The sequence below is a fragment of the Musca autumnalis genome, unplaced genomic scaffold (assembly GCF_047663935.1).
Source record: "Musca autumnalis isolate F117 unplaced genomic scaffold, ASM4766393v1 scaffold_4, whole genome shotgun sequence".
In the NCBI taxonomy this organism is placed as follows: Eukaryota; Metazoa; Arthropoda; class Insecta; order Diptera; family Muscidae; genus Musca; species Musca autumnalis.
In genome coordinates this window covers 231722654-231750337 of record NW_027411977.1, presented here as the reverse complement: position 1 = coordinate 231750337, position 27684 = coordinate 231722654, and the positions used below count along the sequence as shown (strand labels likewise).

The 27684-nt window shown below is 37.5% G+C and overlaps 1 protein-coding gene across 50 annotated transcripts; it reads right to left on the bottom strand.

The window, feature by feature from the left end:
• Nucleotides 1–378: 378 nt before the first annotated feature.
• On the bottom strand, nt 379–27389 carry FoxK (forkhead box K). 50 transcript variants are annotated; one of them, XM_073983650.1, is made up of 11 exons: nt 26896–27003; nt 26671–26769; nt 25208–26078; nt 8476–9294; nt 7877–8403; nt 5373–5473; nt 5060–5283; nt 4813–4997; nt 4637–4747; nt 1755–1815; nt 379–1678 (listed from the first exon to the last, which is right to left on the bottom strand). In XM_073983650.1, the coding sequence occupies exons 4-11, from the start codon at nt 9276–9278 to the stop codon at nt 1333–1335; spliced, it is 2358 nt and encodes a 785-aa protein (XP_073839751.1). In that variant the 5' UTR covers nt 9279–9294; nt 25208–26078; nt 26671–26769; nt 26896–27003; the 3' UTR covers nt 379–1332. The 50 variants fall into 50 exon arrangements, with proteins under 50 accessions (XP_073839751.1, XP_073839752.1, XP_073839754.1 ...); XM_073983651.1 differs by having other exon boundaries at nt 26863–26958; XM_073983653.1 differs by lacking the exon at nt 26671–26769 and adding an exon at nt 26171–26348 and having other exon boundaries at nt 26863–26904.
• Nucleotides 27390–27684: the final 295 nt, after the last annotated feature.

The following is a 27684-nucleotide window of genomic DNA, read 5'->3' as shown; positions in this document are numbered from 1 at the left end:
TCACCTATTAAGACTCCCTTCTGATCGTCTATAAAGTCTTCCTTCTGTTCGTCTATAAAGACTTCCCTTTAGGTCACCTATAAGACTACCATCAATCCAGGTCGTCTATAAAGACTCCCTTCAGCCCGCCTATATGTTTCCTTCAGGCCCGTCTAGAAGCCTTCTATGATTCCTGCCGATTGTGTAAAAGAGTACAAATGCCTTCTTCTGGTTGTCTACAAAGATTCCAGTAGGTTAAGCAGTTTTTTTTAAGTTGTCTATAAACTACTCGTTTAAGAGGTTCCCAAAAGCGTTTTCTTTTTAAATTGAACTTCCCCTGCTTTATACTTCCCTTTCGAATTACATTTGAAAATAGGATTTATGCTGTAGTAAGACGTGTTTGTTTTTGTAAGGTAGGTATTTGTTTTTAATTTGTTTCCTTTTTGTTGTTGTTATAATAATAATAATAATATAGCATTAAAGTAGTGTGTATGTGTTTTACTTTTTTTTTTGTTGAAGAGGATTTTTTTAGGGGAGAGTTAAGAATGGTGTGTGTTTTTTAAAAACAATAAATTTTTTTTTATAATAATAGTACATAATTATTATTAAATCAAATAACGTTAAGACGACTTTTTTTTTAAACGTTTCTCAAATGGTTTCTTGGTTGCGCATTTTTTTCTCCAAAGAGAGAAAAGAAATGTGGGAGAAAAATAAATGATAATCATAATAAAAATAATAATAATATTAAATGTAAAAAGAAAGGGGGGAGGGGCGTTGGTTTGATGCTCATAGTTTTGTTGTTGTTGTTGCAGTGATAAGTCCAAAGTTTAGATGAAATGTTAAGCAAAAGGGGGGCGGGGGCAGGGCAGGTAATCCAAGTAGTAGAATTTAGAAGAACAAAAAAATAATAATAGACGTAGAAACAAAACTTAAAGTCAACAGGATGTTTAGGTGTGTGTGTGTGTGAAAATCAGATACTGTATGTGAGGAGGATTAAAAGTAGCAAGAGCAGAGTAAGACAATATTGAAGCGATAGTGATAGTTTTTTTTTTTGGAAAGTAAATGATGTAAATGTAGTTGTTGCTGTTGTTTTGGTGTAAATTTGGGATTTCTAAAACATGTTTCCAATTTTCTTTTCTTTTGGAAAATAGAAATTAAAGCCTAATTTGAAAAACTTAAAAAAAATTCTTATCATTTTTATGGTTATGATAATAATTATTTGCCAACAACAACAACGACCGTGGTGGTAGTTGATGATGAAGATGATGACGATGATGATGTTGCAGCAGCAGCATTGCTTGTTGCCTTCATTAATTGTTGTTGTTGCTTTCTCGTTTTCCTTTTTCCAACACATCAGAGTACTTCTACTTTTGGCCTTTTAGTACCAGCATCACATTCATCACCCGATTCCACAATATTGCCACTATAATCTGTTGGCATTTCCTCATAGATTATATCTGGATGTAGACCCTGTAAATTATGCTGTTGTTGTTGTTGCTGATGTTGCATAGTTATTGCTGTATTACCACCACCACCGGCTGCATTAGTACCAGCTGCAGCCATTGCATGATTACGTTTGAGAGCAATAAGAGCACCAACACCGCCGCCACCACCACCGCCTCCACTGGCCGTACCAACAATTTCTTGATGATGCTGCTGCTGCGTTATAACTTGATTTTGATTTGTTATATAGGGGCTGCTGTAATGATAAAAACAGAATAAGGGGATTATGTTAACTTGGACCAAGTTTGGATTACTACCACACTACAACTTACCTATATTGATGGGCATTATTGGTACCGAATTGTTGAATATTCTGATTTTGGTAAACAATTTCTGAAAGTAAAAGGAAAGGAGAAAGAAAATGTTAAAAACAAAAGAATTTAAATAAATTTGAAATTTTCTGAAAGGAAGGGTGCTTTTATAGACCCTTCCTGAAAGAAAGGGTGCTTCTATATACACTTCCTGAAAGAAAGGGTGCTTTTATAGGCCCTTCTTGAAAGAAATGGTGCTTCTATATACACTTCCTGAAAGAAAGGGTGCTTCCAGAGACCGTTTCTGAAAGCAAATGTGCTTCCAGAGATCGTTTCTGAAGAAAGGGTGCTTCCAGAGATCGTTTCTGAAACAAAGGGTGCTTCCAGAGACCCTTTCTTAAATGAATGAGGCTTCCAGAGAACCTTTCTTAAATGAATGAGGCTTCCAGAGACCATTTCTTAAATGAATGCGGCTTCCAGAGACCCTTTCTTAAATGAATGAGGCTTCCAGAGACCCATTCTGAAAGTTATTGGGCTTCCAGAGACCCGTTCTGAAAGTAAGGGGACTTCCAGAGACCCATTCTGAAAGAAAGGTACCTCCAGATAACCATTCTGAAAAAAAGGTGCCTCCAGAGAACCATTCTGAAAAAAATGTGCCTCAAGAGATCCATTCTGAATGAAAGGGCACTTTTATAGACCATTTCTGAAAGAAAGAGTGCTTCCAGAGACCCTTTCTTAAAGAAATAAGGCTTCCAGAGACCCATTCTGAAAGTAAGGATGCTTCCAGAGACACATTCTAAAAGAGAGGATGCTTCCAGTGACCCTTCCTAAAAGAAAGGGTGCTTCTATGGACCCTTCCTGAAAGAAAGGGTGCTTCTACAGGCCCTTCCTGAAAGAAAGGGTGCTTCTATAGACCCTTCCTGAAAGAAATTGTGATTCTATAGACCCTTCCTGAAAGAAATTGTGCTTCTATAGACCCTTCCTGAAAGAAATGGTGCTTCCAGAGACCGTTTCTATAGACCCTTCCTGAAAGAAATTGTGATTCTATAGACCCTTCCTGAAAGAAATTGTGCTTCTATAGACCCTTCCTGAAAGAAATGGTGCTTCCAGAGACCGTTTCTGAAAGAAGTGGTGCTTCCAGAGACCGTTTCTGAAAGAAAATGTGCTTCCAGAAAGTAAGGAGGCTTCCAGAGACCCATTCTGGAAGTAAGGGGGCTTCCAGAGACCAATTCTACCTTCCGCTTGTCTATAGTCTTCCTTCCGCTCGTCTATAAAGACTCCCTTCCGCTCGTCTATAAAGACTCCCTTCCGCTCGTCTATAAAGACTCCCTTCCGCTCGTTTATAAAGACTCCCTTCCGCTCGTCTATAGACTCCCTTCCGCTCGTCTATAAAGACTCCCTTCCGCTCGTCTATAAAGAATCCCTTCCGCTCGTCTATATACTCCCTCCCGTTCGTCTATAAAGACTCCCTTCCGCTCGTCTATAAAGACTTCCTTACGCTATTCTATAAAGACTCCCTTCTGCTCGTCTATAAAGACTCCCTTCTGCTCGTCTATAAAGACTCCCTTCTGCTCGTCTATAAAGACTCCCTTCTGCTCGTCTATAAAGACTCCCTTCTGCTCGTCTATAAAGACTCCCTTCTGCTCGTCTATAAAGACTCCCTTCTGCTCGTCTATAAAGACTCCCTTCTGCTCGTCTATAAGGACTCCCTTCTGCTCGTCTATAAAGACTCCCTTCCGCTCGTCTATAAAAACTCCCTTGCGCTCGTCTATAAAGACTTCCTTACGCTATTCTATAAAGACTCCCTTCCGCTCGTCTATAAAGACTCCCTTCCGCTCGTCTATAAAGACTCCCTTCCGCTCGTCTATAAAGACTCCCTTCCGCTCGTCTATAAAGACTCCCTTCCGCTCGTCTATAAAGACTCCCTTCCGCCCGTCTATAAAGACTCCCTTCCGCTCGTCTATAAAGACTCCCTTCCGCTCGTCTATAAAGACTCCCTTCCGCTCGTCTATAAAGACTCCCTTCCGCTCGTCTATAAAGACTCCCTTCCGCTCGTCTATAAAGACTCCCTTCCGCTCGTCTATAAAGACTCCCTTCCGCTCGTCTATAAAGACTCCCTTCCGCTCGTCTATAAAGACTCCCTTCCGCTCGTCTATAAAGACTCCCTTCCGCTCGTCTATAAAGACTCCCTTCCGCTCGTCTATAAAGACTCCCTTCCGCTCGTCTATAAAGACTCCCTTCCGCTCGTCTATAAAGACTCCCTTCCGCTCGTCTATAAAGACTCCCTTCCGCTCGTCTATAAAGACTCCCTTCCGCTCGTCTATAAAGACTCCCTTCCGCTCGTCTATAAAGACTCCCTTCCGCTCGTCTATAAAGACTCCCTTCCGCTCGTCTATAAAGACTCCCTTCCGCTCGTCTATAAAGACTCCCTTCCGCTCGTCTATAAAGACTCCCTTCCGCTCGTCTATAAAGACTCCCTTCCGCTCGTCTATAAAGACTCCCTTCCGCTCGTCTATAAAGACTCCCTTCCGCTCGTCTATAAAGACTCCCTTCCGCTCGTCCATAAAGACTCCCTTCCGCTCGTCCATAAAGACTCCCTTCCGCTCGTCCATAAAGACTCCCTTCCCCTCGTCTATAAAGACTTCCTTCCCCTCGTCTATAAAGATTTCCTTCCCCTTGTCTATAACGACTCCCTTCTGCTCGTCTATAAAGACTCCTTTCTGCTCGTCTATAAAGACTCCTTTCTTCTCGTCTATAAAGACTCCCTTCTGCTCGTCTATAAAGACTCCCTTCTGCTCGTCTATAAAGACTCCCTTCCGCTCGTTTATAGAGACTCCCTGCTCTTCTATTCAGAATCCCTCCTGCTCCCTTTGTCGCATTTGAAGTCTTCTCTTATCACTTACCATTATCAACATTACGATTTTCCAATGACATACCAGGAGAACCAGGAGCAGATTGTAAAACAATGTCCTGCAAGGGTGAACTTTCTCGGGAATTATCCGCAGAATATTCTTCTAAAAAGAAAAATTACTATTTTACAAAGAAAATCACACAAAAAACTGTAAGCAAAAAAACCTACCCATGTGACTGGGAGAAACAGGTGCCGAACGTGGCATGCCATATGGTGTTCGGAAATTTTGGCTGCTGCGTTGACGACGCTTTTTATAACTATGATCTATTAGTTTTGCACCACTATCCGGATCAATGCGCCAGAAGCTACCTTTACCGGGTTCATCTTGAGAACGAGCAACTTTAATAAAATACCTAGATAGGAAAAAAGTTAGCTTAGGTTACATAGGAAAAAAAAAGAAATCTTTCTTTCTCACCTATTTAGACTGAGATTATGACGTATGGAATTTTGCCAACCCTTATTGGTCTCTTTGCGATAATAAGGATAATGCTTGACAATGAATGAATAAATGCCCGACAGTGTCAATTGTTTATCGGGTGCCGCCGATATTGCCTGTACAATTAATTGAGCATAACTATAGGGTGGTTTCTCATTGTGATTATAACTGGCGGTTGATGGGGTTTGGAATAAATCTTGTTGCTATAGAAGAAAAATTGAGGAGGAGAAGAAGAAGGAGAAAACATTATTAATAATAGAAAATACATTGAGGTTAGGTTTATCATGCTTACATTTTGTATATTATTGTTACTATAATTGTTATAGTTATTTTGATTTTGATGAAAACCTTGACGCGGACTAGCCGGGCAACTATTGGCTGCACTTATTGTACCTGGAATGGAAAAAATAAAACAAATTAATACAAATTTGAAGTATTGAAAAGAGAAGAAAGGTTTAGAGGAGTTTAGCAATGATATATAAAGCCACATATAAGCCTATTGGTGCAAATTACGTAACTTAACCTGAAGTATAAAGGGTGCAGAAACCCTTTATGAAAGAAAGGCTGCCTCCAGAGACCCTTTATGAAAGTAAAGGGGACTTCAGAGACACTTTCTGAAAGAAAAGGGACTTCCAGAGAGACTTTCCGAAAGAAATGGGGCTTCCAGAGACACTTTCTGAAAGAAAAGGTACTTCTACATAGCCTCTCTGAAAGGAAAAGGTGTTTCTTTGAACACTTTCTGAAAGAAAGTGTGCTTCTATACAGTCCATAGACCCTATAGAATGAAAGGGTGCTTCTAGAGATCCTTTGTGAAAGAAATGGTACTTCTATAGAGCCCCTTTTAAAGAAACAGCTGCTTCTTTACACTTTCTGAAATAAAGGATGTTTCCAGAGGGTCTTTCTGAAAGAAATGGTGCTTCCGGAGACCCTACCTAAATGAAAGGATGCATCTATAGACATTTTCTGAAAGAAAGGGTGCTTCTTTAGACCTTTACCGAGAAAGGGTGCCACTATAGACCCTATCGCAAAGAAAGGGTCCCATTATAGACCCTTTCGGAAAGAAATGCTACTTCCTGAAAAAAAGGCTGCTTCCAGAGACCTTTCCTGAAAAAAGACTGCTTCCAGAGAACCTTTCTGAAAGAAAGGCTGCTTCCAGAGACCTTTTCTAAAAGAAAGGGGGCCCCAAAAATACTTTATGAAAAATGGGCTTCCAGAGAGACTTTCTGAAAGAAAGAGAACTTCCAGAGGCCTTCTACAGACCCTTAGGGTGCTTCCAGAGAACCTTCCTAAAAGAAAAGATGCTTCCAGAGACCCTTTCTAAAAGAAAGGGTGCTTCCGGAGACCCTTTCTAAAAGAAAGGGTGCTTCCAGAGATCCTTTCTAAAAGAAAGGGTGCTTCAGGAGACCCTTTTTAAAAGAAAGGGTGCTTCCAAAGACCCTTTCTAAAGGAAAGGGGCCCCCAAAAAAACTTTATGAAAAATGGGCTTCCACAGAGACTTTCTGAAAGAAAGAGAGCTTCCAGAGGCCTTCTATAGACCCTTAATGAAAGGAAGGGTGCTTCCAGAGAACCTTCCTAAAAGAAAAGATGCTTCCAGAGAACCTTCATAAAAGAAAGGGTGCTTCCAGAGACCCTTTCTAAAAGAAAGGGGCCCCCAAAAAGACTTTATGAAAAATGGGCTTCCACAGAGACTTTCTGAAAGAGAGCTTCCAGAGGCCTTCTATAGACCCTTAATGAAAGGAAGGGTGCTTCCAGAGAACCTTCCTAAAAGAAAGGGTGCTTCCAGAGAACCTTCCTAAAACAAAGGGTGCTTCCAGAGACCCTTTCTAAAAGAAAGAATGCTTCCAAAGGTCCTTTCTAAAGGGAAGGGTGCTTCCAAAGGTCCTTTCTAAAGGGAAGGGTGCTTCCAGAGACCCTTTCTAAAAGAAAGGGTGCTTCCAGAGACCCTTTCTAAAGGAAAAATTGTTTTTTATATCCTTTCTTTTAGAAAGAAAATGCGCTTCTGTAGACCTTTCTGAAGGAAATGGTGCCACTGTATACCTTTTCTGAAGGAAGAGGTGCTTCTGTAGACTCTTTCTAAAGAAAATTGTGTTTTTATAGACCCTTTCTGAAGGAACGGGTGCTTCATTGAATCCTTTCTGAAAGAAAGATTGCTTCTTTAAGCCCTTTCTGAAGGAAATAGTGCTTCTTTGGGTTTACTATAATTTAGGAACTGTAATGGAATGGCTACAAAGCTTCTACCTGAAAAGACCCCTTTAGTTGGTCTTTAAAGGCGTCCATAAAGACCCATTTAATGAGCCTTTGAATTCGTCTATAAAGACCTTAAAAGGCGTCCATAAAGACCCCTTTAAAGGCGTCTATAAAGACCTCTTTAAAGGCGTCTATAAGGACCCCCCCCCCCCCTTTAGAGGCGTCTACAAAGACCCCTTTAAAGGCGCGTATAAAGACATCTTTAAAGACACCTATAAAAACCCCTTTAGAGGCGTCTGTAAAGACCCCTTTAAAGGCGTCTATAAAGACTCCTTTAAAGGCGTCTACAAAGACCCCTTTAAAGGCGTCTACAAAGACCCCTTTAAAGGCGTCTATAAAGACCCCTTTAAAGGTGTCTATAAAGACCCCTTTAAAGGCGTCTATAAAGACCCCTTTAAAAGGCGGCTATAAGGACCCCTTTAGAGGCGTCTGCAAAGACCCCTTTTAAGGCGTCTATAAAGACTCCTTTAAAGGCGTCTATAAAGAAGAAGAGTAAGGAAAAGGTAAATATTATAGATAAATTTATGTATAAAAAAGACTAAAACTTGCCAGTGGGTGATAAATAAGGACTCTTTTGTTCCTTTTTAGGTATCGCTATTTTCAATGGTGAATAAATAACATTCGAATTATCCACCGGTAACAAATGTGATGCAACGCCGCCGCCGCCAGCGGATGTGGCATGATGCTGCTGTAGCTGTTGTTGCGATGTAACATGTTGCATTTGTTGGCCACCACCGCCACCAACAGCATGCAATTGTTGTTGATGTGGATGATGATGCTGTTGTTGACTGTTCAACTCATCGGCCGAGGCAGGTGATATTATAACTTGATGAACATTACTGGCATTGATGCCACTGCCGACACCACCACCACCACTACCACCACCACCATGCCCACTTAATATGTGATGAGAAGAGGCGGAGGAAGAGGATGAAGATATATTATGATGATTATTATTCATAGAGTTATTACTCATGTTATTGTGGCTGCCGGTTAATGAGTCCGGTGGTGAGTCCGTGTGCAAGAAACTCTCAAATTGGATGCGTATTTCGGTGCTGGGAAAACGAAAATAGCAACTGAAACGGCAAAAAGAGAGAGACATTATAGAAGATTCTACTAATAATAAAGATCAGGTCACACCATCTTACCTGGCTGGTAATTTCAAATGATCCGCATTACGCCGCTGTAAGAAATCATCCACAAATATACCATTCTTACTTAGGCATTGTACATAGAAATCTCTGGTTTCGGGATCAAACAGCACTTGAAAATGTTTGCGGGATACCAAATTATTTTCGGCCACATGAAAATGTACATGTGACGTTGAGGAATTACGTCCAATAACGGTGCAGGTTTCGGTGATGTATAACAGTTGGTCTTCATATTTGAGAAAACCCACAGCATGTTCAGGAGGTGGCGGTGGTCTTTGTTGTGGTTGCAGTTGCATTTGTTGCGTCTGCTGCTGTTGTTGCTGCGGTTGTTGTTGGTGTTGAGGGGCAGGTGGGGTTGCTAGCGTCATCGTATTTGAAGAGTTACGATTATTAATTGTGGCAGAAGAATTTAAAGAGGAATTGTTGTTATTGTGAGCAGGTGAATTTAAGCCATCATTGATGTTGTTGTTGTTATTGTTGTTATTATTCAATGCCGAACCATGATGCAATTGTAACATATCTTTAGCTATAGCCACAGTCGCAGCGTCGGCCGTAACCGTAACACTGCTGCTGTTGCTTGTATTTATGTTATTGTTGCTTATGGTGAGGCTGTTACTGCAACTGTTGTTGGAAGATGTAATGTTGTTGTTGTTGCCGTTGTAAATGTAGCTATTACTGCCGTTATTGTTGTTGATATTATTATTGGTATTGCCGTAGTTTTGGGTATATTGTTGCTGTTGGGTGGGCGGGATATTAAGGCTGTTGTTGTTTGTTGTTGTTGTCGTAGAACCGGTGGCCATGAAATATTACAGTTTTCTGCAAATAGAATAAAAAAAGGAAAAAAATTAAAATAAAATCACAAAATTGGAAATATTAATAAGTCCTTTGGAAGGACAATGAACAAAATCAAGGCCCTGGGACCCACGGAATTCGGTCGCCATAAGCGATTGTCCGTCCTTATAAGCGATATTCGCTTGTGCATGGTATAAAGGTATAAATATGGTAAAGCGGTAAAAATTTGTGACATTTAGATTTGGCTCTTTTAACCGAAATGTCGGCGTTGTAAACGATTTCCTCTGTACTTTTTAAATAAGTCCATTTTATGACCTCCTCGGGGACTCTGTGTCACGACTTCCGTTGGGGATCCCTTGGGGACCTGATTACAACGATATACATAGATTTTATGTTGCTGAAGTCTTCTCAAGAAATGGACCTTCAATTTCCGTTCAGGAAGTATTTACTTCCGCAACAAGAAATGTATGTTTTTGTAATCAGGGTCTCAAAGAATACAAAGTGGTTCGCGAGGGGAGGTCTTAAAGTGGACAAAAAACAGATTTGAAGGTTATCATGAACGGAAATTCCCCGTGAATTTTTTCACTTTCTTCCTTAAGTTGCAACGGCAGAAAAACAGGACTCACGGGGAAATTTCATTCATGATAACTCCCTATATGAAGTTCATGTTGGGTAATGTAAGGTTTAGGGGCACAACACAGTTGTCTATGAAATCTTAAGAAGTGGTTGGTTTTGTTGCCCTGGTTACAATGATATGCATCTTTTGTTGCGGGATGTCGTAAGTCCCGAAATATGTTTTTTAGGCAAAAAAGTTTTGCTAGAAACTTAACCAAAGTTAGGATTTGAGGTGCTGACCGCAATGACATAAAACTTTTTAAGACTGACGGTTGTTCTTGTAGCAGCATAGAAACCTACCTACGTAGGTAAAACCATAGTTTTGATGCTAGGTTGTTTTTGGGTCAATTCGGTACGAAAGAACCCCTTTCAATACTGGTCTGTAAATATTTCCTTCCAAAAGTAAAGTTTTTATCAAATTCTCTCTGTTAGTTTTGAAACTTTTTTGAAAATTTCTTTAAAAAATCTACCTTTTATGGGAAAAATACTTAAAAAATCTACTTTTTATGGTAAGAAATTCTGGAGCAAGTTGAGTTTAAGCATTAAGCTCGGATAAAATTATAATTTTTTCTATAAAGCCGGCCTTTGGCCGGGGATTTAAGACTTTCTGCTATGGGCAGGAGCCAATCTAGGGGACGGGAGCAACATTTTCTTTTTAATTAAAATTTTTTTCTAAGTAGCCGACATTTAACAAGGGTTTTTTCGGAACTTCGGAGGCCCATATTTCGGGTAGTATGGACTTCCGCAAAAAATGTTATATATATTTGTGATCAGGGTAACGAGACCTACCTGTGGAAAAAATTTTGTCCCGATCCGAGCTTAATGCTTAAACCCATCTTAAGCCAAAATTCTTTTAAAAATCTAAAATTTATGGCGAACAAGTGTTAAAAAAATTCACTATTTATGGGAAAAAAATTCTGTGAAAAATCTACGATTTGTTGGAAGAAGTTCTTTGAAAAATCCACGATTTAGGGGATTTAAATTCATATTTTATGGGAAATTTAAAAAAAAAAACACAATTTGTGGGAAAAATTATCTTTAAAAAATCCACGTTTTTCTACGAAAATGATTTGGACGGTGTCATCAATTTATTCACTATAGGAATATAAAGGACTGCACCCTCCCGAGCGTAGTTGTACCAAATCTACACTGGTTTGTCGTGGCTGCTGACTCCCCATAGCTGCGATAGATGATGGTTTTTCTCCGAGGAATCTGAGTATGCGACTTCATCTGTGCGAATGATATTTAATCCTGCTTCTTCATAGGCATGCTGATCTAGGGGTTCTCTCTTGTAACGTAGGACCTCTCTTTCTAGATCATGAAGATCGCTCCTGACATCCGTGGGTGCGGGGTCCTATCCACTACATGGCGATAAACACTTTTTATTCCTCACTACTGTGTAAGGGGCGTTGGTTGGCCCACATTAGAATAGTGCCAATTGGCAAGGCTCTTAGCCGGGAAGTATGGACCTTCCCCCCGAATAATATTTATTTATTTATTTATTTATTTATTTATTTGCTTTGCAATTGAAGCCAATTTTGAGGCCAATTTATATAATTACAAAGAATCCACCTAGATATCATAGCTACTCTAAAAACAATTTCATATATATAATTCATCTTAAACCTAGAAATTGGAGATCTAATTATTTTGGTTACAATTATATTCTTTAATTTTTTTTTTTTTAAATTCTTCATTACGTCATAGCTACTCCAATTTTAAAGCAACAGATTGATAATAAGTATATCGTATAAGTTATTAGTTAAATTATGAAATGATCATTAAGAGATGTATGATGTGGTATGCAAATGATAATAAGTTTTCGCGCAGTGATAAAAACTGGTTAAAGCTAGAAAAAATTCTTCATTACATCATAGCTACTCCAACGTTAAAGCAACTTGTAAATTGAATACAAATTAATAATACAATATAAAAAATTTAATGTTTATAATAATCAACAGATATATGATGTGGTATGTATGTAAATGACAATCAATTTTCGTGCAGGGAAAAAAGTTGTTAAAGCTAGAAATTGGAGATCTAATTACTTTAATTACGGTTTGCTCTTCCGTTTTTTTTTTTTTTTTTTTTTTTTTAGAAAGTTCTTCATTACATCGTAGCTACTCCAATTATTTCATAGCTACTCGGTTTATTGCCTACTCATAGTGGAAAATATTTATAACAATTTTCGCAAAAAAGAAGCACATAATATACAGATAATCAGTTTAGTCGACGTGACGAGTGGAAAATAAGCTAAAAATGAAACATCAATTATTCATTTCAATTTCAGCAAAATGTTGAAGAAGCTTTCTTTTATAAGTAGAGTACGAGTAGCAAAAAACTTTAAGACTATTCGGAAGTATATTAAACAGCCTAGCTACTCTAACTGCAAAAGATTCATTCATATAAGGTCCAACTACGGGTATGATTAGTTGATTCAATCGAATCGAATTAAAGAAATTAAAGTAGTTTGTTATAAACTGTGGATGTTGTTGTTTGTATATCTTGTAAAACAGTAACAATAGTCTATAGTTTACAAATGATTGAAAGGAACAGCCTAAAAAAGAATTAACACAGGGGGAAATGTGGTCAAAAAGACGTCGAGAATATAGATATCGCACTACTCTATTAAAAACAAGTTGCAGTTTTGACAGCTGCCTTGCATCCGTACCCGAAAATACTTCCAGACAGTACAGAATGTTAGGCATAATAAGGGCATGAATTAGTCTCTTCTTTTCAGTACGGGGCAACACTAAATCTGTATTGTACAACTGCCGAAGGGCAAAATTCGTATGCGCAACCACCGTGTCTATGTGGTATTCAAACGTAAGTTTGTCATCCAATACTACCCCTAAACATTTCATATGATGAACAAATTCTATATTCACTCCCCTATATTTTAATTGCAAGCTAGGAAGGTCTCTGTTTGAGAATAACATTGCAGTAGTTTTAGCAGGGTTTACACAAAGGTGATTATTTAACATCCAATCACTAAGCTTGTTTAAAACAAGGTCAACTTTCGATTGCAGTACATTAATGTATTTGTAATCACCCGCAAAAAGCAACTGCACATCATCCGCATAAGCATAAGGAGTACACCAGCTATCCAAATACGTATATAAGTCGTTTAAATATAGAATGAATAAAAGAGGGCCTAAAACGGATCCTTGAGGAACCCCGCTCTTAACGGCAAGAACATTAGATGAACAGTTTTTAAGATATACAAACTGTTTCCTATCACAAAGATAGGAGTATAACAACTTGCAAGCGGTCCTATTGAAATTATAAATACTGCTAAGTTTTTTAACCAAGTGATAATAATCAACTTGATCAAAGGCTTTTTCTAGGTCGAGGGAAATCAAGACACAACATTTGTGTTGGGCAAGGTATCTTCTCGTAGTATCCGTTAAACCAGACAGCAACATGGATGTTCCTCTACCAATTCGAAATCCACACTGGCAATCATTAAGCATACTCTTGCTTTCAATGTATGAAATTATTTGACCACGCAACACATATTCAACAACTTTTGAAAGAACTGGCAATAAAGCAATCGGACGATATTCGCAACTAGAGGCACCATGATTTTTCTTTCTGATGGGGTTTATTTTTGCAGTCTTCCAGCCACATGGAAAAGTAGAAGTCAATATAATGGTATTGATGAGGTGTAAAAAAAATCTTGAAATGTACGGAAAGACCAACCTAAAAAACTTTCTTGGAAAACAGTCATTGCCCGCAACGTTAGATTTTACTTTGGAAAAAGCCTCCATCATTTCATTGTAGGTTATACCAGAGAATGAGAACCCATATTCATTGTCAGTAAAACTTAGCCAATCATCAACTCGACCTTGAGGATCTAATTGGTTATTAACAAATAATGAATTCATCTCATTAGCATTCAAACCATCATCATTGGAGCAATAATTGTCTTTGTTAATTAAGCCATGATTTCTAATTACGTTCCACATTTGCTTTGGACTACTGCAAGTTTCGAATAACTGTGTATGCGCTTTTCTTTTCAGCTTCCTTTTAATATTTTTTGTTCTATTTCGTAATTTGCAGTATACCTTCCATTTGTCCTCAGACTTGTCCTCGAGATAGGCTTTATACGCCAAATCAGACAAAGATTCATTGTAACGAATATGAGGGGAACGTATCCAATTATCACTGCTGTAATTTACTTTTCTTGTTTTCCTTTTAAAAACACTGTGCACAAAAGTTAGACCTTCCATTAATATGTTCAACTGGCCGTCAACATGTGGAATAGCAAAAATTCGTTCCAAACCTGCATTTGCTGCCTTTTCTTCCAACTCTTCAATACAGAAATCATTGTAGTCAACATATTCGTAAAAGGATTCAGTACGCCTAGGAGGATAGTTCATCGAAAGAAAAATCAATGCGTGTTTGGATATATTCGGACATATAGCTTGACCTGAATGCTGAACAGAGTCATATTGAGGCACTAAAAAATAATCAATCAGAGATGTTGATTGGTGAAAAGTGTCATAGTGTGTCGGACAGTTATTATGTATAATTTTAATATTCATTCTTAAACAGGATTGTCGCACAGCATAAGCCCTTGAAGGGTCAAAGAGATTATTATTAAAGTCACCCATTAAAACGAAGTTACTGTAGCATAACAGGAGGTCAGAAACTTCATTTTCAAAAGCTTCGAAGTTACCATTAGGTAAATATACCACGCCTATTAAAAGTGGGCCAGTTCTCGCTGTAACTTCTATAAATAAGCATTCGACACAGCCAAAATTATTGCCAGCGCAAATAACTTTATATTTTAATTTCGATGAAATCAAAAAGCCAACACCACCCCCTCTGCGATCGGGCCTATCATTTCTGCAGAAAGAATACCCACAGACATTCACCATCTCTGAGGGAATAGACGGCGTTAACCACGTTTCAGAAATACCAACAACGTCCAAGTTACTGTCCTCAACAATACTTTTAATTTCCGACAGTTTTGATGAATTAGGATTAATGTTTAAACTTTGAGAATTAAAATGCATTACATTAAGGTTCTGCTGCAGATTTATCAAATTCGATCGAAAAAACTGATTATCGTGGATAATGTCTCCAATATTGTTTAAGTTCATGGCTATGATTACCTAAAAGAAATTTAACATGTAGCTCTAAAAAATTTTAAAGACAAAGAAAACAAAGGCAAAGTGCATAACAAAAAAAATCGATCATTGAGAAAATGTAATAAGCATATAAGTAATACTACTCTGTAACATTCGAAAAACCAATTCACATAGGGCTAGAAGTGGTAGGCACCGCTGACACTCCAAAAGAAACGCCTTGATCCAAAAGATCTGCACACTGCCCCACGTCGAGAGTACCATTGGTACCATTAGGGAATGTCACAAACACTTTTGGGATGTCTGCATTGTAAAGTTTATATTTCTGAATTTTGTTTTCTCTTCTCAATCTACGACATAAGAACAGAAGCTTGGAGGCCGCTTGATGCAAGTGATCATTTAGGTATACTTTGTTTCGCACCTCACCACCAAGAATGTCCGACAGTGTTAAGTGACATCCCTTGTTGTAGTTTGCCATAATTGAGTCTCTGGTATAAACGGAGTTAAATTTAACTAGGACTGATTTCCCCTGTGACATATAACAAGTATGTTGTATATCTGACGGATTCAGATTCACGTTACATAACTCCGCAATTTTAATAACAGGCTCTCTTAAGTCATGTATGGCATTCGGGAGTCCATTTATCACAATATCAGCCCTATTCAGTCTTCTTCGCTGTATATCATTTTGGATTTCCAAATCTTGAATTTTTCTTGCATACATTGCTTCAAATTGTTTACCAACGGCAAAACAATTTTTAACATCTTCCTCAATTTTACGTATTTTAATATTAAGTTCTGTTTTTACTGCATCTAACAATTCGTCCATTTTGTCTTTAATTCGGACTATCTGGCTCTGGATGTCTTCATTCAATGTCGAGTAATTATTTTCAATAGAAGATGAAAATTCAGCAAAACGTTTACGCCATTCATCGCCCAATTCCACAGCGTTATTGCACGACGCATCTGTTGTGTTTTTGGTAGGATTTGCGTTTACTGGTTTGTTGAGACATTTAGGGCATTTATATAAAAACATCTTGCTTTTATGTAGGAAAGAATGTTGTTCTTTTGTAACTTTTGCACACGCAATGTGGTAGAATTCATCACACATGAAGCATCCAATGCTATTCTCATTAGCCTTAACTCGCCTCTGGCATTTGGGACAAGTATATATCTTAACAGGCATTTTAGTAGGCATTATGGGTGGGAGGATGGATATATAAACAAACGTAAGTATTTTCTCAGCGTATGGAACAATAACAATCATTCAGAGATGACGATCATCCACTGGTAATTAGGCAAGGGGTGGATGGGTGATATATATGAGAATATTTCTCTTTATTTGTCTTTGCGTGCAGGAACAACAAAAAATTGTCACATTAAAGACTCCCAAGACTGCACGTAACAACAGCAGCAACAACAACAACAAAGTACAAGCAGCAAGACAACTTTTAATATGCAGACCACCAATGCAGGAAAGCGGGCAGGCATACAAAACCAATACGTTGGAAAAGAGTAAGTTACCAGCAGCACAGCTGCGACTTCCAAAATTAGTTTCTGTTTGAACTTCAACCAATACGCATCAATATCAATTAGATGGCGGCAAATCGTTTTTGTTTATTCCTTTTTTCTTCTTCTTCTTTTTGTGATGCAGTAGCAAGAAAACTACTCTTTTATTATAATACAATTTGAAACGAATTTAATCCAAATTCGATCTGCACAACGTAAATAATGTTCACTTTTAATTTTTTTTAACACGTTGAACTACTATTAAACTTTGTTTTCCAAGTTTTTCTTTAAAATTTTACGAGCGCGAGTTTATTTACAAGTTATTCATTGTAGGGTTGCCAGACTCTCCTCAAATATATATCGTAGTGATCAGGATAACAAGGACAACAAGTGGTAAAAATTTCAACTCGATCCGAGTGGTGGCCTTAAACGAGATTTAAGGCCTATCAACTATAAAATTGAAGGCGACTCTAAACTAAACTTGTTCCACCTGCTTGCTTTTTCAAAGACAGAAGTCGACGTATAGTTTTTGGGGAGCTAGTCCATACATCCAGAGATATTACTCTCCATAACCATTAAAATGATGCCCAAATTGCCCACATTAGAATAGTGGCAATTGGCAAGGCTCTAGCCGGGAAGTATGAACTTTCCCCCTACAAACTATATATCACTGGGATCAGGATAACAAGGAGCACATGTGGTAAAAATTTCAACTCGATCCTAGTGGTGGCCTTAAACGAGATTTAAGGCCTATCAACTCTAAAATTGAAGGTGCCCTTAAACTAAACTTGTTCCTCCTGCTTGCTTTTTCAAAGACAGAAGTCGACGTATAGTTTTTGGGGAGCTAGTCCATACAACCAGAGATATTACTCTCCATAACCATTAAAACGATGCCCAAATTGCCCACATTAGAATAGTGCCAATTGGCAAGGCTCTTAGTCGGGAAGTATGGACTTTCCCCCTACAAACTATATATCACTGGGATCAGTATACCAAGGAGCACATGTGGTAAAAATTTCAACTCGATTCGAGTGGTGGCCTTAAACGAGATTTAAGCCATTTCAACTCTAAAAGTGAAGGTGCCTCTAAACTAAACTTTTTCTTCCTGTTTCCTTTTTCAAAGACCTTAACGACCTCCTTCATTTCTGAAGGTTATTGATTCGTTAATGATGTTGTTGTTGTAAAAATATAATTTCAATGAAATTTGGTATCGAACTATTCTATGGGATACTTCCTGATATATGAGTCTAGACTTTTTTAGACCAAACTATTTTAAATTTTGCAAATTACCCTCCATAACCATTATGCGATGTCCATACTGCCCACGTTGGAAAAGTGTTAAGTGGCAAGACCCTTAGTCGGAAGGGGTATGAACATTTCCCCCTACAAACTATATATCATTGGGATCAGGATAACAAGGAGGACATGTGGTAAAAATTTCAACTCGATCCGAGTGGTGGCCTTAAACGAGATTTAAGCCCTTTCAACTTTAAAGTTGAAGGTGCCTCTAAAGTAAACTTGTTCCTCCTGCTTGCTTTTTCAAAGACCTTAACGACCTTCATTTCTGAAGGTTATTGATTCCTTAATGTTGTTGTTGTAATTGTGTTCCATACCCATTGATTTTCCTATTCGTACCCAACGAAAATCTATAATAAAAATGTTATTTTAATTAATTCCTTTATAAAATGCAAAATTCTTTTAAAATATTTACCAAATTTATTTCTATAAATATTAATTTTTGTTTTGTGATTTGACCAAAATATTTTGACCCAGCATCGAGAGGCCTGCGCGACCACAAATAAAATTCTAATATTTTTCAACAAACTTGTTTACAAAACAATGTCGCCATCGTCATCTACCGCGCTGTTCGCATTCAATAATAACAATAATAATAATGCTGCCGACGAGCCGAGAAGAAGGGATGATGAATTTGTGGGAAAGAGAAAACCAACCGGGTAAACAGCAGCAATCAATGGTAATGGCATATATTGCTGTGTAAGGGGAGAGGAACAAAACAAACTTCTGCAAAAATTCCTTGAAGAAATAATAGAAAGAACAAACCACCTTTTTAAGAGGCAATCCAATCCAGCCAACCATCCACAAACTCTGGGCTAACAACATGTATTACAAGAAAAACAAGCTATTCATCATGGCATAGACGAAAATAGACAGACGGACGTACAGCAGTTAAATTACAAATAAGAGTAATGGACATGTGGCCGACAAAAAGAAACAATTTTCAAACAAAATGTGGCTTGTTGTGACAAGACACCGTGAAATTATTTTAACCCTTCGTTTGGGTTTTGTTTTCTCCAACTACCATTTCATGTTCTTCTTTCAAAACACACTTTTTTTCTTGTATTTTTTATAATTATTTTTTCCCAAAAATTTTCTTAAATGCCGCAGACTCAAAAATATTAACAAGTTATACACACGAGGGAGTTACACTCTCACATACACACCGCACAACACCAACCAGCAATTTATTATTGTTTTCTTTTGTTTTTGCAAAAAACAAAAATAATATTGATAAACAGTGCAAATTATTTCATGTTGATGTTGGAAGAAAATCCACGTGGATTTGCGAACAAAGTCATTTATAAATAACACTGCTACTGTTTGCTTTGGTTTTTGTTAACTGAAATGAAATTTAGGTTGATGCAGCACAACCAAGCAACAAAATCACTCACACTCTTCTCACAAATCCGCTGCTCTTCTAGAATTAACAACAACAATGAGCAACAATAACATTAAAAAAATGAAAAAAACACACAATACCGAAATTAAACATAACCTTATTTTTTCGTTCAATGTATATTAATTACATTATTTACAAAAGGCTGGCACAGCAGCAACAGCAAAGCAAAGCACAAGTAGCAATCGTCGGTCGTTGTGTTCTTTACTGACTGGCTCTGTACACCACCACCAAGCACATACACACGACGCACCGCACTTACACACACTTGTAGTAGTTGAAAAAAAAAATAAATAAAAACAAGAAAAATTCTGCACCGCACCGCTCACCAAACACACAATAGCCCCTTCTTCCACTCGTGTACAACTCTCTTTTAATAATAACAATAATAAAAAAAAGAATTGGATATACCACCAATAGCAACAGAGTCAGCAGCACAGCAAACAGGCAAGTCAGTCAAGCAGGCAGCAACAACAACAGCAATAATAATAACAGAAACAATGAAAATAATAATAAAAATAAATATCCACAAAAACAAATCAACTGAAATGTGAATACCGACAAAACACGAACTCGTCGAAGCGGCAAAGGGAGAATAGCAATGTGAAAAACAAAACGGAACAAAAATAAAATGGGAACAAACTAATGGTGGAATTAGTCAAACGTTATGGTAACGTAAGACAGCTGTGTGGGGTTTTCTAATTGGAATAATGCAAAGGTAATAGTACGTTTATATATAACCGGATTTAACAAACCCACTGGGTTTCAAATGTCAAATCCTTTGCGTATACGTCAAATAAATCCTCATTAAGAAGGTTAACCCTGCAAAAGGCTATAATATAAACATGGCCTAATGTAAATTGTGGTATATGTTTATTTTTATTTCTTAGGGGGGAAATAGATAGATAATAGCACGTTTACATCAGTCATGAGTATTAGGCGACTTTAAAGAGGTTGTCAATTTTTATTAATTTGGATATTAATGTATTTGGACAACATTAATTTTTAAAATATGTTTAAATCAGCAAAGAAACATTAAGAAAAATGCAATATTAGACTTCCCTTTCTCGCTATTTCGCTCACCACTGGTGAGCGTTGGATTAAAACAAATCCTATGAATATACATACATACGTCCAAGATATCCTCAGAAAAGTTTAAACATGATATAAGACTATGAGAAAGAATAGCATATGCAGATACATAATTCAAACCTATAAATATGTTGATTGAAGAGATTATTCATAAAAAAATTATTGAAAGGATAATTCATAAAAAATTGTTGGAGTAGTTGAACATCCCTCCCTCTCCTTGCTGGAGTAGTTTTAATTCATGCATTTAAATCATTCAAAAAGTCAAATAGTTTTATTTTTTTTAATAAGATTTTTTATATAACTTATATATTTTACTATTTTAATACAATCAATTCTTAAACCTTGTACGTTTTGATTGGATTAGTTTAACAGCCTTTCCTTATTAATTTTAAGCTACTATATTAAGTCATGCAATTTATTATTTTAAATTCAAATGTAGTATACATTGAATTGAATTGAAATAAATTGAATTGAATTGAAAAAAGTTGAATTGAATTGAAAAATAATTGTACTACTTGGTTTTGAGTGCAAAAGAAAATTTCAATTGTAGTTTCATTGAATTTTAAATCCCAATAGATTCTTTTGAAGGGAAACATAACGATCAACCGAATTTATCGGGCGACCTGGTATATACCTAACATGAAGGAGGTTAACCCTGCAAAAAACTCTAATGTAAACATGGCGTAAGGCAGTTTACATCAAACTGATTTCAATAATAGCATGTTCCCACGAGCGTTTGAATTACGTTGTTCGCCTGTCGAACGACGTACACTAATTAACCCGTTTCCACGACACCATTTGTCATTCATAGTAAGTCCCAATTTACATTAGGCCATTTTACTTTCGGCAATTATTATTTTGTGGGTGAGAGAGGGTGTTGAGAGGCAAAGGGTTACCATATACCTCATCTCTCTCTCCATCAAACTGACAATTGCCGCAAGTAAACTCGCCTAATGTAAATTGGGACTAACATGCTTCATTCTTTCTCACTTCTTGTTTCCTTTTTTACGCGATTTGGAACTGATGGACAAGAAATGTGTGTCAGGGATGCCAACTGTTCCGAAGTAAAAATCGCTACAGCCACATACGCACCATAGGTCTGTAGCGATTTTTACCTTAAAACAGTTGACATTCCTGCAAAAACAGTGGTTTTTGTACGTCAAAAATCACCACAAGTAGCGGGAAAACCACCAACTTGGCACCCCTGATGTGTGTGGGATTAAAAATGAGACGCCACATTCTTTCTTCTGCATCTACATAAAAGGTTCAGTTCTTCACTTTTCATTCATCACTTTCTTTTTTTCTGAAAAATATCGTGTTTTCAATAAATTTTTAATTCTTGAATTTAGACATGTCATAATATATTTTTTCGATAAATTCTCTCATTTGTTAGGGATGGGACATACATATCTATTCGTCGTTCAGAGAGTATTTCTACTCGAATAACGTAGAAAAACCGTTGTTCGTTCACAGAATTTTGTATGGGGAAATAAGTAATTGTAGAACAACAAATAGAGAACGAACGTACGACGTAACGTAGAAACGGCACATAAAACTCGTAATTTTAAGTCTAAAGAAATTTAGAAAAAGCCCCATTTAAGATGTCAATTTCCTTGAATATTTGTCAAATAAAAAACGTACCTGCTAAAAACAATGATACCAGTGTAAATAAGGTTTAAATTCAATGCCTTTATATATACGTCAAATATAATAATAGAAAGGTTTTCACAATGTAGAAAGGATGCTTCTGCATTTCTGCATGAAAGGTTGCTTCCATAGAGGACTTACGTAAGAATGGGCACTTTTATAGACGCCTTCTGTAAGAAACAAAGACCATTCATGTAAGAAGGATGCTTTTATAGACGCCTTCTGTAAGAAACAAAGACCCTTCATGTAAGAAAGGATGCTTTTATAGACGCCTTCTGTAAGAAATGGTAATTCTATAGACCCTTTCTCTAAGAAATGGAGCTTCTATGGACTCTTTTTCTCTAAGAAAGCGTGCTTCTATAGACACTTTCTCTAAGAAAGCGTGCTTCTATACACCCTTTCTCTGAGAAAGGGCGACTAGACCCTTTCTCTAAGAAAAGATGTCGCTATTGTCCCTTTCTATAAGAAACGGTGCCTCTCTCTAAGAAACGATGTCTCTGTAGACCCTTTCTGTAAGAAACGGTGCCTCTATGCACCCTTTCTCTATGAAACGTCTCTGTAGACCCTTTCTGTAAGAAACGTTGCCACTCTAGACCCTTTCTCTGAGAAAATTTGCCACTCTATACCCTCCCTACAAGAAACGATGCCTTTATGTAAATACATTTTACGCCAGGGCACTTCCGGCGACTGTTAGTGAGACAAAAAACTATGATTTAACTTGTGCAGGAATCTTTTCGGAATTCTAGGACATGAAGAGCTAACTCTGTCGGCTTATATTCTCAAAGAGAGAGGGAGAGAGATAACGATACCGCATGGACAAATATAGAATCGGACAAATTTGAAAAAAAAAAAATAACGGTGTACGACCCAAAATTCAGTAGTGGTGGCAAGTGTTGCCGTGATCACATGTCCTGTGCTGTCGAGTGTGACCTGGTTGACTTAGATGTGAATGTCTTGACACCTAACGCTGCCATGTCCACAAAGGATTACTTGGGCGGACGGGGAATTTGGATCGGATACTCAATTGTCTGCAACACCTAAGCAAACTGGCCTATATCAACAGCCACAAAAAAATCATGTCCCGTCACATGATACAAGTCAGTAACTGACGGCTATTGAAACATCAAAAGGCAACTTAGGATGATTGGGGCAATATTACGAACGAGGAAATGGATTCGAAGGATCAATAGGCTACAAGCCCTATAACAGCTAGTTTATATCAGCGCCTGCAAAAATGCCCGTTATGCGCAAGATGATTTGGGCACCATGGCGGACGAGGAATTTAAATCGTAGACCTCTAAACCAGCTGGAATATATTTTGCACGGGCAGAAAAATCCGTTCTGCATAAGACGCAAGTCAGTTACTGATGGCTGTTAAGATATGAAAAGTCGTTGCGGATTCTAAAGTAATAATTTTTTTGAGATTACAAAAAAAAAATCCAATACTTCAAATTAGTTGAGTCTCATGCACCTAAGCGCGAACTCCAACTCGACAATACATTCCCGAAACGAAGCAGGCTCAATCCAAAATCTCCCAAGATGTTGCTGCCGTTTGCTGGGCATACAAGTCAAAATTAGTTACCTTAGGAAAAATATGGATCCAAAAATGAAAGGATGCTAACCTAACAAATGGTGACCTAGAAGGTTAGCAAAAGGCCAAAGATCACTCTGACAAAACCGGAGCATAATGAACTTCGAAAGACTCTACTCAGGCATCGAAACGCAACTGCTAGTGGATGAAATATTCCTTTCATACCAAAAACTGAGAGGAGACGGCAGCAAAACGACAACAAAACTCCCGTACCCACGACAATTGGATCTACGTTCGGGAACCACCTCAACAAAGTTCAATCAAAAATTCGAGCGTTCTAGCACAAAATCTGTTACAACAAAAACTCCGAAAAGCCATAACTAGACGTGTTAGGCAAAAAGATGCAGCCAAAAAGTTTCAATATTATCCAAAAACTCGTGACTACAAAAAGTGAGCAAACAACTAAAGAGCCTGTCTCAATGCTATCACGAGCAACAGAGCCGAACCGAACGACAAAGTCGAATGTCAAAAATATCCCAGACATCCCCATATTTACCCAAGAAAACGATGGTCTTGCAAGGAACAAAGAAGTAAGGTCAAGCCGCTGAAGTTATTTTATACCTCACTTATTCCGAAACGCACACGGACAGTGAAAAAAATAACGCCTCCGTTGCTTCCGATAAGGAAAATATGGGAGAAAAATATATATCAACATCAAAAAGCCATTCTTCAAGTAGCTGTAGACTTCTTGTAGGGAGACTTTTCTCATATCAATGAGTGCACGCCGATTCATATTAGCTCAATGATATGGGACCTACTGTTTATCGCCGAGTCCGAACGGCGTGCCTTAAAGACACCACTTGTAGAGAAGTTTACATGGCTGAAATACTCAGGAAATGTCGCCAACATTGCTGATGGGTCTTTTGCCGCCGTTGGTGTTGCCTGGCCTGGGAATCGAACCCACGACCTTCTAACAAAGCCCTGAAGGACTTCATACTGAAAACATATTTGACTAACAAAGTTAAATCCAATATTGGAATCTATATATAAAAATGGTGTAAAAAATGTATAGTAATTCATAAAATGAGAACGGCTAGGCCGATTTCTGTAAAATTTTTCGTCAGTTATTCGTATTTTCGAGGAGAAGGTCTTTACGGAAGAAAATTTTGGAAAATCTCTCTGGAAAAGTCGGAAAATTGGAAAAATCGAAAATTGAGTTTTTGTATGAAATTTTATTCCTTAATAGCGAGACGAAGTTCGCCGGGTCCACTAGTATATTATAAACTTATGTATGTATGTATTTTCGGATCTTTTAACGCCCATATACCTATCGGGAAGTGGGGACATTTCCCATCTAAGGAAATATATATTCTTGTGTTCAGGATAATAAGTTCTATCTCCGGTAAAAATTTCAAAGAAATCGGGAGGTAGCGCCTGAAGTCAATTTAAGCACCTTCATTAAAATTGTCAGTTCCATTGAATAACTGTCAAATAAATAATTTGTTTGCGAAAATATTTATTTTATGTGCACTTAACCGAATTGAATAAACCCACTGGGTTTCAAAAGTCAATTCCATAGCGCAAACGTCAAATAAATCCTCATAAAGAAGGTTAACCCAGCAAAAAGCTCTAGTGCAAACGCCGTTTAACCCCATTTTTGTAAAACACATCGTTTTACAAACGTTACGCACATTACGTGCAGTTTACGTTAGACTTACAATAATAGGATGTTAACATTTTTTCTCCAATGTTTACCTTTTTGTCTTGCTTTTCGTTTGCTGGTTATGTTTTGTGCTGCTAATTCGCCAATTTAGAATCCGCAATATCACACACACAATACACTCTCACCAAGAAGTAGACACAATTGGATCGGTGGTGGCGGCGGCGAAACGATGAAGAACGACAAATGTTGCTAATTCGGGTCTCTGTTGTGTTTACGTACGAAGACGACAACAACGAACGATGAAGATGATACCTTTGCTCGTGTTTTGATTCTTGTTTTCTTGATTTGTCTGTCTGATGCCTGCCTGTCTTGCCTTGCTTGCTGTGTTGTTATATTTTTATGGCGAGTTGTTTTCATTCAATTTTCCGCAAGTCGACTGTTTTAGCAACACTTGATTAGTAGTAGGCAACACTGTTTTTTCTTTTCTACTTAATTCTTAATGCTAGCTCTGCACAACTCAATTGAAGCTTCGTTCGTTTTGTTCGCCTTGCCTTTTGCCGGGAAAAATGTAAAAATTTACATCTGTCTCGTTAAAATTTGATTTGTTTATTTTTCCCTGGGCTTTCTTCTCGCACACCACTCACTCACGTTCTCTTTCTAATAACCGCGCTATTACATTTGCATCAATCACTTGCTCTCTCACTCTTGTTTCCTCGAATAAAACCCATTCAATATCGATTCGTTTTCGCGTATAAATTCTGCTATGCCCCTGCTGTTTGGTTGTTGTTGTGTGTTGACTTGTTGTTGTTCTTTTCCCTACTTGAATGTTGTTGTTTTGTTGTATTGTATTATTGGTGGTGTTAATTTGATGTTAAATATTGTTATTATTATTGTTGTTGTTGCTGCTCCCTCTTGTGTTGTTGACAGTGTTGATGCTGCTGTTGTTGTTGTTGGTATTGCACACTGTAAAATAGGAATAACAAGAAACGAAATAAAAATAAAGAATCCACCAAAATAAATACCGCGCAGTACACAAAACACACACACACTCTCACAGCCGACGAGGCGCACTCAATACACACACACACTCTCACAAATCGGAGGCCGACACTTCAAAATACAACTCTGCTATTGTTTTTTTGCCTTATTTTATTTTGCTCGTTAAAAGCCGCTGTTTTTTTTCTTTCTTCTTTGCTTTCCACCATACGCCTTTCATTCGTTTTCAGACTCCACCTGTATTTTTTATGGATTTGTTTTTTCTCTCTCAACTCGTAAATACACAATAAATTACGCGGCGACGGCCGGGTTTTGATGCCTGCCTATGTGAGCCCTGTTCATTAAGCGGAAGCCGCCCCGCAAACCCCCTTCCTTCCTTTTTGCTTACTTGATTCTTGCTGTATTTATTATTTGAACGACGATGGATGTTCAAACAAAAATAAGCAAATAGAAGAAAAATCCTCCATTAACAAACCGACCCCGACCGACGATTGCGTAAAAGCAAATACTCAACCGTAAAGTAAAATAAAAACACAATACAAAATTAAACAATACCGACCGAATCGAAACGAATGATGTAGAAAAAATATGCGCCCAGCCAGCCAACAAGATTTTTCATTCACATTTAAAAACAATTGCTTTGCAATAACTGTTTACACTATTCTCGAGAAAAATAATTAATAAATTTTTTAATTCAATATTTTCCACTTGTTTTTATGTTGGGGATTTAATTTCAATGAAATTTCATTACTGAAAAAATAGCACGTTGTTTTTCCGTCACTACCGTTTTGTTTCTATGCCGTGTCCGTTCGTTGTCGTAAGTCGCGTATTGTTTCACTCTTCTCTTTCTACTGCACCACCTCTCCTAAGGCAAACACACCGAACAACTGACTAACTCGAGTCAATTCCACTGTTGTTGTGTGGTGTGTATTTTTTCTGTATATGTGTGTTATTTCTCTTCTTCACGATGTATGTATATTTTTATTTTATTTTTCAATTGCTTTTCTATTTTGTTTTTTCTTCAATTGAACATTTTCAAAATTAGCAATTGTTTTTCACTAGACTTTCATATTGCCCGCTATCAGTTCAACATTTAAGCAGGTCTCTGCTTAATATTTGTTTGTTTAATAATAAAATAAATTAAACAAAATAATTGTTTTTAACTCGCCTTTTGTGCAACTAAACGAACGATACGACTATTTGTCGAAAAAGAAAGAATATCTGATAAGAAACGGTCATGGAATGACGGAATATCGGTTAAGAATGACGGAACAAACTGAAACAAACGTAAAAAATTGCGCACTTTGCATTGATAACATATGCAGGAAGAAGAAGAAGTTCACTTGAATTTGCAAAACTAGTCCTTCTTGTTTATTAAAATAAATGTGTATATTATGAATGGTTATTAAATTCCATTCCATGAAAAATATTTAATAGATTTTCATTATATATACGTATGTGTGAAAACTACTTCCCGCCAAAACAATGCACAACTGTGCGCAAAAAAATGCACAACTCATGGTATATGTAAAGAGGTAGGTGCAGGTCCTCCACCAAGCGAATTCATAGAAAA